Source organism: Protobothrops mucrosquamatus, unplaced genomic scaffold (genome assembly GCF_001527695.2).
Source record: "Protobothrops mucrosquamatus isolate PMUCROS unplaced genomic scaffold, P.Mucros_1.0 scaffold49, whole genome shotgun sequence".
NCBI lineage: Eukaryota > Metazoa > Chordata > Lepidosauria > Squamata > Viperidae > Protobothrops > Protobothrops mucrosquamatus.
The window spans coordinates 1,602,193-1,613,869 of record NW_015386431.1 but is presented as its reverse complement, the minus strand read 5'-3'; the positions used below and the strand labels follow the sequence as shown (position 1 = coordinate 1,613,869).

Here is an 11,677-nt window from a genome sequence, read left to right as displayed (position 1 = left end):
CTTCAAGACGCTGACTCGAGTATAAGCCGAGGGGGGCATTTTTCAGCCCCAAAAATGGGCTGAAAAACTCGGCTTATACTCGAGTATATACGGTAGTTCTTGCCCAAAAACAACAGAGTTTTTATTGTGCTTTTTAATTAGCTAAAAAAGATTGTAAAGTTATTTGATAATACAAATTGTGGTTTTTCCAGCTTTTATTTTCATGTTCAAGTTATTTCTGTGGCAGTAAGCACCTTTGCCAGTTTACTATTGTATTCTAGCTATAACCCTTTTTAAAGAAAGAGATACTCACATTACCTTTCTGCTAGAACATTTATATCTTAACATTTCTCCATCCAAACATTCTACCAAGGTATACACATTGATCTATTTGCTCTAGTTTTTCATTATTTGTGTAAAACCTGCAGCATTTGCTTTTCTTTTCCATTTTAAGATCTTGTTACATCAAGCAGTCTAATGTTTGCTGCAAATCATTTAGCTTCATTAAATTCTGCCCAGCACTTTCTCAAGCATACTTAATGAACTATGTTTCATATAACTTTTGCATTCGCCCTTGTTACCTTTCCTTTTGTATAGGGAAACATCAAGAGCATTATTATTAAATGAATTATTATTAAAAATACAATATTTTAGAAATATGGAGTTCCTTCTTCATTATTCAAGCATTTAAACATAATATATTTAAGACATCTTTACATTTGATCTCTTTATATTTCTTTATAATATCTATCATGTTTTTAAATACTTTGCAGTTATTTGCATTTCATTTTCCATTCTTTATATCGCATTTATCTTTAAAACAATTCTCTTTACTGCACTATAGTAATCATACGGTCTTCTAAAGAAGTCATGGGTAGCTGTTGTAGCTGTCCTGATAAAGAAGCAGTCCCTGATAACCATCGAAACAAATTTAAGGTACAATTCTACATGGAAACTTTTGAGTGCAAAGTTCTTATTTGGGATTGACAAAGAAAAATATTAATTGTAAGGAATGATGGAGATTTGTGTGGTAATTTTTAAAAACTGACTCAATTTTCAAGTTGATTGTTAAAGTAAGAGCTAAGTAAGGTTGAGATACAGTGCTAGGCAATCTGTGTTTGTATATTTTGGACTATAACTCCCATTAGTGCAGAACTAATAGATTTTGAGCACTGTAAATCAAATAATTGCAAAAAAAAAATCATACTCCATACTCTGCTATATTATCTGTGCTACTTAGTGTATAGAATGTCTCTATTATTTACTACAGAAATTCTTTGGATATTTTCTTTTGTAACATTTTCAGGCTAGAAACAGTTGATATAATAATTCATATCACCAAATCTTTGGGATAAATTGTATCTATTTAAACCCACTGAAATGGATGATGGAAAGATACGAAATATATTTTGTGACATGTAGAAACATGTTCATATTTTGGGAATAAATAAAATACCAATGAGCTTATGCTAAGTTTATTTTCTGTTATTTAGCAGTTTTTAATAAATATTTGCTCAATTATATTTAGTGAAGTATATGGTTGTGTATAAATAAATATTTGAGCTTGATTATGTGAATCATATATTTATTTTCTGAAAAATATATTTTCTAGGTTATTAATGTGGATGATGATGGTAATGAATTGGGTTCTGGTATAATGGAACTTACAGATACAGAATTAATCTTGTATACCCGTAAACGGGATTCTGTCAAGTGGCATTATCTCTGTCTGCGCCGATATGGCTATGATTCCAATCTTTTCTCATTTGAAAGTGGTCGAAGATGTCAAACTGGACCAGGTATGTATAAATAGTTCCCTATTTTATAAGTCTGTTAAATGGAATTCATATATAAGGTAAAGCTAATAGTATTGGTGACATATGAAGACTTAGAAATACATAGTATTAACCAACCTGGATCAACTGTACTTAGTTAATCTAAATGAATTATTTGATCTAAATGAAATCCCTGTTATGGATACAGTTATTCTTTTGAGCTTTTCAAGTGCTCTGACAAGTTCAAAGCCCTACTGGTAACCTACTGACAAAGCAGAAGGTCAGTGTTTGCTATCCCATAGTTTTAAAAACTTTCATTGCAGGCAAATGGAAAAAGTGTATTTAGATCAATATGAGAGCTGGCTGAATGTTGTGTCTGGCAGAGGGATGGGTACATCAAAGAAAGTCTGGAAGCTTAGTCCTGCTCATCTGCTTTCTGCCTCCCCCCTCGCCCCTTTTTTTAGGCTTTTCCAAAACCAGAGATAACCAGTGACAGAAAGAACCTGGCATGAAAGGAAATTAGGAATGGTGTCTATCAGATTCCCCCTCTTCACCATAAGGTTGGAACTATACTATATACAGTATTTGGAGAAGGAAACCCAACCTTTTCAACCTGAAATGATGTCCTGCAACATAGGATTATGTTGTTAAGGAAATTTATTGACATTAGACAGTATTAACCTAATTGGCATTCGCTGATCAAGAAAGTAATTTTAGAGTCATGTTTCCATTGACCTGCACACCATCAATTGAATGATCAGTGACAGCAGGAAAAAGACATGTTTCAATTAGAGTTTATTGGATTTAAAAAAAAAATACAATGGCCAAAATCTGTAGTCACATAGGGAAATTAGGAGAAAATATAGAGTGGTATGATGAAGATACAATAGCACTTTTCTTATTAAGAAAGATTTTTAATTTAAAAATGAACCACAGCAAGATAAAATGCTGGAAAGGAACTAAATTGATGTTTTCTCTCTCTTTTTTTACAACTGAATCCAGATAATGGCTTTAGTATGAGTTAAAAAAAATTGTTATAAAATGAGAAATTGATTGCTTCAAGGAGGTGTGGTGGCTACTAATTTAGAGAGCTTTAAGAGAAAATTAAACAATTTCATAGAGGATAGTTTTTATCAGTGGCTATTTGGAACTTCATGTTGGTATACAATGTGCTTCTGCTGAAAGTAAATATCAGGGAAAGTGCATTTGTGAGTCATTGAACTTGCATAATGGCCTTGTATAAATCACGTCTCAGTTTAGACTCTCCCACACTATTCATGTGTAGATAAGTGACATAAATTGTAAACATGTTTATATTCTCAAAAGTTAAATATCATTTTTATTGCATTTTAAAAACTAAGCTCATGTAAATAGAAATATTTAACCATATTTTCAGGATCCAATTATATTTGACAACACACAAACATGACCCCATCTATTTATCAACATTTCAGCTTTTTGTTCAGGAAGTATGGTTACATGCAGTATAAATAATGTATGTCTTTATGGTTTATTATCTAATTATCCAAATTATTAATTTATGACTAATGTGTAGTATAATATTATTTTCCTGTTTGCATGAGTTGTATGTTTCAGCATTAAGTAACTCTGTAAAAATAGTTTTATCTTAAAATGCTAGTCTTCACTGTGTATTGAAGTTATTGGTTATACACTACAGCAGGGGTTTCCAACCACTGGTCCATGGACTGGCACCAGTCCGTTGCATGCCAGAAACCGGGTCGCGCAAACAAGCAATGCCCCATCCATGGGATGCGGGCAGCATGTGAAACCACACCCCCTCCAGTCTGCGGAAAAATCTGTCTCCATGGAACCAGTTCCTGGTGCCCACAAGTTTGGGGACTGCTGCACTACAGCTTTCATAATGTCAACTCCAGTTGGTATAGAATGGAAGCATTTTAAAAGTCTTATTATTTAGAATCACATTTGTTAAAATTGCTCTATAAGGGAAAATTCTTAATACATTTCAAGTTTATAAACCTACTTTCCTTGAGGGCTAGACAATTTTCTTCAAAGGTAGCATCATCCCAGACAGTATAGTATAGTGCATGGCCTATCTACCATTAGGAAGTTTGCATGACACTAAGTCAACAGGTTACTATTTAAAGGGGGGTATTGAGTTGAAATTTATTACTGGCTTGAATAGAATAGTACATAATTGTTTTAATATTATTTAATTAAATATTTGATGTTAGATAAGCTAGCTATAGCAGCAAAGACACAGTTGCTAATAAGAATGTCAACTTAATGCTTTCAATGGGAAAATAATACAACACTGCAACTATACTGTTTTCTTTTGCTAATGAGAATAAGTTGGGTTTCATGGAACAACTCTAGAGGAAAATCTTTGATAGTGCTTATTTTGTTTCTGTTTTCAATCCTTGAGAACAAATCAGATTTATTTTATTTGTTCTATTCATATCTGTCTTCTGGTCCTTTAAGTTTTAATGGTGACATGAATCTGGACTGTGCACCTTGTGTTAGATCCTTCTTACTTCTTTATGTAGGAAGTTTACATTAATTTTGGTACTATAATTGACCAGAAAACTTGAAATGTATTAATTGTGAAACTACCGTGTTTCCCCGAAAGTAAACCCTACTCCAAAAGTAAGCCCCAGCTGAATTTTTTTTGGGGGGTGGGTGGGCTAAATATAAGCCCTCACCCGAAAGTAAGCCCTAGCGCGAGGCGGGGCGAGTCAGTTCAGATCTTCCGTGCAGCCGCCAGCCCCCCCGCCGCTGGCCTGCCAGGGCCCTTTACCAGTGGCCGCCAGTGGAACCAGCTACCGCCGGCCCTGCCCTCTCTGTCCCACTGTCTGCTTGCCTGAGCTCGCAACGAACCAAAGCCTCGGCGAGCCCCAGCCTCTGCCTGCCCTGCCTGCTGGCCCTATTGCTTCTGGGACATTTCTTGGCCGCGTTGGGTACCATGTGGCAGCCAAGTGGCTGCCTGTGCTGCTTCTGCCTCACGGGGCTCTTTGCCCACCTGGTTGCACTGCTCTGGGCTGCTCTACTGGGCTGCTCCTGCCTTGCGCGGGGCGAATCGGCCCAAATCCAGAGTGCCGGCCTACGAGGGCCGTTCGCCAGTGGCTGCCTGAGGAACCATGCTGGCACACCTCCGCCTTTGGGCTGCTTGAGCGCCAGCCTGCACATCTACTCGATGCTGCAGGTGCTGGGCTAAGGGCTGAACCTAGCGCTCTTCGGTCCCTGGCGTGCGCTGCAGCTCTCATGCCGACTGGGCGCTATTGGCCTCTATCAGCTGCTCCTGCCGGATCACCTTTTGCCCGGCTGCTGCCGCCACCGCCATGAGGTGAGGAGGCAAGGCAGGTGGCAGGGGGATGGAGTTGCTTCCCTCCGCCTGCCAGACACCTGCCGAAGCTGCGCAGGGTAAGGTTGCCACGTCCGCCCCCACCCAGATGCCCTTGCCTCCCCAAGCGGTTTTTTACTAACCTGCCTTTCAGCTGCATTGCGTTTCTCTGTTTGCTTCTCAGCTTTCGCCGTATGTTTGTGGGACAAAAAAAAAGTTCAATCATACTTTTTAACTTCTTGAGATCTCGCCTGGCAGGCTGGTGGCGGGGCAGCACTCTGGATCTGGGCCGACTCACCCCGCATCAGGCTCGGTGCCCTTTCCACTGCCCCCTACCACGGCTGCACCAGTCCGCCATCATGCTCTTGCCGCTGTGTTGCTTCTCCACCCCATATACAGGCCCTGCCCCACCCCCGCACGCTCGTGGCCTACTGGTACTGGCAAAAAGTAAGCCCTCCCCAAAAGTAAAACCTAGTGCTTACTTCAGAGCCCAAAATTAAGACAGGGTCTTACTTTTGGGGAAACACGGTATGTTCTTGTAAGAGACAATAGTAATATCACGTCCTGTGCTAAGCACATTAGGCTATAAGCGTACTCTAAAGTTCTCAGTCTGCAGTTACAGTCTTGAAACTAGTTTTCTGATATAGACACCAAAAATTCTCCTTGGGAATTGCAGGAACTTATAATTGTTAAAATTTTTAATATTAAATATAATAGATCTCTTTCATTAACAGGTATATGAGTAAAAGGATAATGCATACATACATTATTATGATGTCTAATATATGTTTCTGCAGGGATATTTGCCTTCAAGTGTGCTCGTGCAGAGGAACTGTTTAATATGCTGCAGGAAATCATGCAAAATAATAGTATAAATGTAGTAGAAGAACCAGTTGTAGAAAGGAGTCTACATCAAACAGAGATTGAGGTTCCAAGAACACCTCTCACACCTACCAGTAAGTTGATGTATGAGTGGTTCATTGACTAGGCTTATATGATTTGTTAAGGTTGCCAATTTTTTTTACTCTGAATGTTTCAAGTGATAATTATTACACATAATTTTCATACTACATGATGGTTAATATCTTAGAGCAGGGCTTTTCAACCAGTGGTACGGGTACCACCTGTGGTACATTGGCACCTGGCAGGTGGTACGCGACCATCCTAGAAAAGTAGCGGGGGAGGGGAATGACCTGAACCGGTGGCAGCACCGCACAAGCCTGAGCGAGAGATGGCTGAAGCTGCAGGGCTGTCAGGGCTCAGCGGAAGCCCCAGGACCAGCGCTTCTTTGGGACTGTCAGGGCTCAGTGGAAGCACCAGGATCAGCGCCAGGCTCCAGCTGGAGCTCGGCACTGATCCTGGTGCTTCTGCTAAGCCCTGAAGAAGCACCAATCAGCTGGAAAGCAGCACTGATCCTGGCACTTCTGCTGAGCCCAGAAGAAGCGCCGATCAGCTGGAATGTTGCAGCATCTCCAGGGTCTTGTGATTTACATTCAGATGCTTGGCAACTGATTCATATTTATGATGGTCACAGTGTCCCAGGGTCATGTGAAGTGACCAAAACCTGCTGCANTCAACAGAAATGCTCACAACAATGAAAACCTGGGACAGGAGGAAGAGCGCCGCCAGGTGGGCAGGCAGGTGTCTTGCTCGGCTGTGGCTTGGGGGGCACTTTTTTCAGTGCCATTGTAACTTCGAACAGTCACTAAGCGAACTGTTGTAAGTCGAGGACTACCTGTACTTTATCACTTTTTTCCTTTTTTTTTTTTTTTTGGTCATCAGGTTTTTGACACCTTGCTAGGCAACTGGTGGTACTCAGATATTGCCATATCCTAAAAGTGGTACAATGGGTGAAAAGATTGAAAAGCCCTGTCTTAGAGGAAATATATAGGAATTAGTGGACTAAAATAATGTGTCATAAGGGATTCAATCCTATATATTTTTTTCAAGATGACACCTGATAAGAATGGAATGTTAGCAACTGTTACTGAAAGTTTCTGGAGGGGTGGGGAATGTTGTCGGCAGAGATAGATTGTCTTGGGAGTGAACTATGACAACTTACTGTGGAGTCAGGACAGAGTTTAAATTGGAGAGGTCTACTGTACAAAAGCAACTAAGACATATTGGCCCTCTGGCTGTACTGAGGTGATCTATTGGAAAGACTTCAGAATGGGGCTTTGGCCTGGGATTTACATATGTTTGCTACCGTGCTTGCCGAAAAATAAACCCCACCCCGAAAAAAAGACCTACCCTGATTTGTGGGGGTGTGCCTAATATAAGCCCTACTGCAAAAATAAGCTCTAATTAGGACCCCGCCCACTCCGTCCCACCTGGCTGCCGCAGTGTGACAGGAGGCCGTACGGCACATCACACCACTGCCCCCACGAGGTGAGAAAGGTGGAGGGGGTGGAGCTGTCCCACGCGCCACGTGCCCGCTTCCTTCAGGCCCCCCCAGCGAGGCCATTCCTTGCTCCCTTTCAGTCCCCTTCTGGACTGCCAAGCTACCCTACGGAGGATGGGTGGGATAGGTCTGGTTCTCCTCTGCCATTTCGGAGCCAGGGGGAGTGACAGTGAAAGGCTCCGCTGCTGCTGTGTGCCACTGGAGGGGCTTTCTTCATGCTCTGGCCCACAGATCACCTGCCTAGCGGCAGCCTCCTCTACCAACTCTCCCATGGCTTGCGCCGTGACCGCCGCCTCCCTCCGCCAGCTTTTCGTCACCGCCACTGGAGAGAACAGAGAACAGGGAGGAGAACGACTCTGCACAGCGATGCAGAGCAGAGAAGAACACTTGCTTGCCACCCTGCATCGCCCCGTATCTCTCTTTGTTCTCGAAATGGCAGCCCCGTTTCCTGCCGCTTTTCCCAGCGCTGCTATAGAGCTTGGCGCACCATCGCCCAGCTCCTCCCTCTTCCCGAAAATAAAAAAAAATCTTCACTAACCTGCTTTCCAGCTCTGGTGCATTTCTCTCCTGCTGCAGGGAAACAGAGTTCGTGAGACTAAAAAAGTTCAGTCAGACCTTCCAACTTCTCGTGAAAAGAAAAAAAAGATCTCGCAAAGTTGGAAGGTCTGACTGAACTTTTTTAGTCTCACAAACTCCGTTTCCCTGCAGCAGGAGAGAAATGTGCCAGGGCTGGAAAGCAGGTTAGTGAAGATTTTTTTTTGCTTTTGAGAAGAGGGAGGAGCTGGGCGATGGTGCGCCAAGCTCTATAGATTAATAAGAAAAAATGAATTTCAACAACTATAGAATCTGGCTGAAGCACAACAAAATTGACAAAAGTGAAGGGGGTCTGAATATTTTCTGAATGCACTGTATATAGATAGAATTATAACTATTGTTATAATGACCTATCGTGCTATGTTTTTTCTTTGTTTTTTCACTTTTTTGTTAAAGCATGTTTTATGTGTTTTTCTTTTTCTCTTTGACAATGTATGTATCCCCGTTGTCTTTGTTTTTTTGCTCTTTTTTCTCATTTTTGTTACTTATTAAAAATCAATAAATAATTACTCCAAGGGGCCATTTTAATACTTTCTGTCCTGAGCAGAAAGTACAAAATTTGCTTTCCTTAAGATAAAATGCTGATATGAAATTCTGTTGAGCTCTTTATTACCGTGTTTGAGTCTGTGTGCTTTCTGAGTTTTTGACTCCTGGCAACTCTCTGGACAAGCCCCTGCAGTTGTTACAATCTAACTTGTAGTGAATTAGTATTTTTTAATATATATTTTTGAAGGAATAATATTATTGGTATCAATGGAATAATTGGATTTTCTTTTTAACCAGCACCTGGATTGAGTGGGCAGAATTTACCTAATGGGTACCCAAGGCACCCCTCCTATGGAGATGCCTCATCACATCCTTCCAGCAGACACCCTTCAGTAGGAAGTGCACGTCTTCCTTCAGTAGGTGAAGAATCCACACATCCCCTATTAGTAGCGGAGGAACAAGTAAGTTATTCTGAATTTTCCATATTCTAATTCTATTGTAACTAGCCATTATTATATATTTATATTAACACTGCTAAAATATGCCCTGTATATGATGAAAGTACATTGAATCCAGTTTCATGTTTACCGGATGTCTACATTATTATATACCACTGTTGGGTATAATAAATCTATGTGATCAGGAGTCAAAAAAGAATATGGTAATGTATAAGATTGACATTTGACTCTTATCTTTTGCAGGTCCATACATATGTGAATACAACAGGCGTACAGGAGGAAAGAAAAAACAAACCAACTGCACGCACACCTCTGGAACAAAAGGTTCCCAGTGCAGAAACAAACAAGGGAAAGGAAGAAGAGACTTGCTCTGATGACAGGGATGCCCAGGTTGTACTGGAACCTGAAGGAGTCAAATTTGTTTTGGGCCCTACCCCTGTCCAGCGACAATTAATGGAGAAGGAAAAACTGGAATCAAGTGGGAACAGTATTCAAATTAGTGGGAACAATATTGAAACAAGTGGTAGCAGTACTCAAGCTGGTGGAAATAGTAACAGTGAATGGGATACTGGATATGACAGTGATGAACGCAAAGAGGTTTCTTCTGGTAATAAACTAACATATGAAAATGTAAATAGATTGTCTATCCCTAATGCTCCAGGCCTCAGGAGAGGTCGTCTAGTGTCATCCAGTACTTCTGATACTCAAAACATCAACAATTCAGCTCAAAGGAGAACTGCACTGTTAAATTATGAAAATCTTCCTTCTTTGCCTCCAGTTTGGGAAGCTCATAAGCTAAGTAAAGAGGAGGATGACAGTTTAGGACCAAAGACTCCCTCTTTGAATGGCTATCATAATAACTTAGACCCCATGCATAATTATGTCAATACAGAGAATGTAACAGTACCATCAAGTGCTCACAAAGTTGAATATGCAAGACGTCGGGACTGTACCCCTACGGTCTTCAATTTTGATATTAGGCGACCAAGTTCAGAACACAGGCAACTCAATTATATACAAGTTGATTTGGAAGGTGGCAGTGACTCTGATAACCCACAGACTCCCAAAACTCCTACTACTCCACTTCCCCCAACACCAACCAGGCGCACCGAGCTATATGCTGTGATAGATATTGAAAGAACTGCTGCTATGTCAAACTTGCAGAAAGCACTGCCACGAGACGACGGTACTTCTAGAAAAACTAGACATAACAGTACTGACCTGCCTATGTGAGCCTGAAAAGCAGTAGTTAAATCATTTGCACCTTTGTGAAGAATTGTTTTAATTGGATGAGTGCTGTTTTATCTTTGAATGATCACTTTTCATAGGTTAATAGATTTTTCTGAATACTTCATTTGCTTGCTTAAAGGGAATTTAAGGTAGAAAAAGTATTAAATAACATTATCACTTTATAATTATAGAAACAGCTTTTAAATATTTTTGCCATTTTTATAGTGCCTATTTTATTGTCTGAAAGTTGTAGTAGCCAATTATAATAAATCGGCCATGTGCCTAAAATCACTGTCAAGGCATTATGACACTCCTATGCTGCCTGAAACTTGCATTATTTGCAAATCAGTAAAATTTCTCATAGTATGTTAATAGACTTACAGATCCCAGTTGAATTTATGACTTCGTGTGGTATAAATGAGAAAGATTTTAGTCAACTTCAGTTGTCAAATCATCATACAGTTTTTTTCCCAGAGTGCTGGGTTTATGAGAAAGAACTGACAGGCAGCTGTTACCCTCCAAACTTATCCTAATAGGAGCAGCTTTCTATAGTAAATCCTTTTATTTAAATCTAGCAAAGCCAGTTTTTAGTATTGAGGAGAATGCTGTTTAGTGGCTGATTTGGGAGAGATAAAAATGGATGAAATCAACATCTTCATTAAGATTTCATTCAGATGTCATGTAGCTCATGGAATTGGTTTAAAATTACCATTGATCTTTAGATGCACTTTAAATTCACTAACCATAAGTCCAACAACTAGTAATTTAAAACATGCTCTGGTACAATTTTATTAAAAAGTTTGTGTTGCCATTCTAGAATTTTATTTTTTTTTTGCTTTCTCAAGTTATAACAACAGGTAATAATATGAAGAAGTTACATTGTTTAGTGGGAAAATGACATGGACCTAAATAATTTCAAACCTTTTGTCAAGTGAAGATGGATATTGTTAAAGGATTATTATGCTTTATGGGCTAAGGGCTATAAATTGTATATATAGGACACAAAGGATGATATTGCATTTACCCACAATGCAACTTTTCTAGCTCTTTTTTTTATGTTTAGCTCTATTACTTTCTCCAGAGCTGCTTTTGAAGATCTTCAAAGACCTATAAAGGCCTCCTGGAACAGACTGTTCCGTGCACTCTGACAGGATACAACCAGAAGTTTTTTTTTTTAAAAAAAAGCATTCAAAAGCACTACTAATGCACAGGTCTCTTTAGTTTTTGACTTCTGTGTTATTTTTTTAAATATACCAACTTGTTTAGATTTCAGCTACCACTATTATATGAGATATAGCATTAATTTTTTTCCATCAGGTTTCCTTCCATCAAAGAATTTAAAATTTGTCTTGCTTTAGATAGCAGCTACATTTTTTCTATACTTTTATACAGGTACTCATACTCTAGATATTTTTAATGTAATTCACAATCAAGT

At 39.7% G+C, this 11,677-nt stretch overlaps 1 protein-coding gene across 1 annotated transcript in view; it reads left to right on the top strand.

Moving 5' to 3' along the window:
- The window catches only part of FRS2 (fibroblast growth factor receptor substrate 2), an 11,860-nt gene extending 836 nt beyond the window's left edge, over positions 1–11,024 (top strand). Inside the window, exons 2-6 of the mRNA XM_015811802.1 lie at positions 824–915; positions 1,592–1,778; positions 5,871–6,029; positions 8,852–9,015; positions 9,256–11,024. Coding sequence (XP_015667288.1) covers positions 850–915; positions 1,592–1,778; positions 5,871–6,029; positions 8,852–9,015; positions 9,256–10,245 — 1,566 coding nt within the window. The 5' untranslated portion in view covers positions 824–849 and the 3' untranslated portion in view covers positions 10,246–11,024. The remainder of the gene's footprint in view (positions 1–823; positions 916–1,591; positions 1,779–5,870; positions 6,030–8,851; positions 9,016–9,255) is intronic.
- The last annotated feature ends 653 nt before the right edge of the window (positions 11,025–11,677 follow it).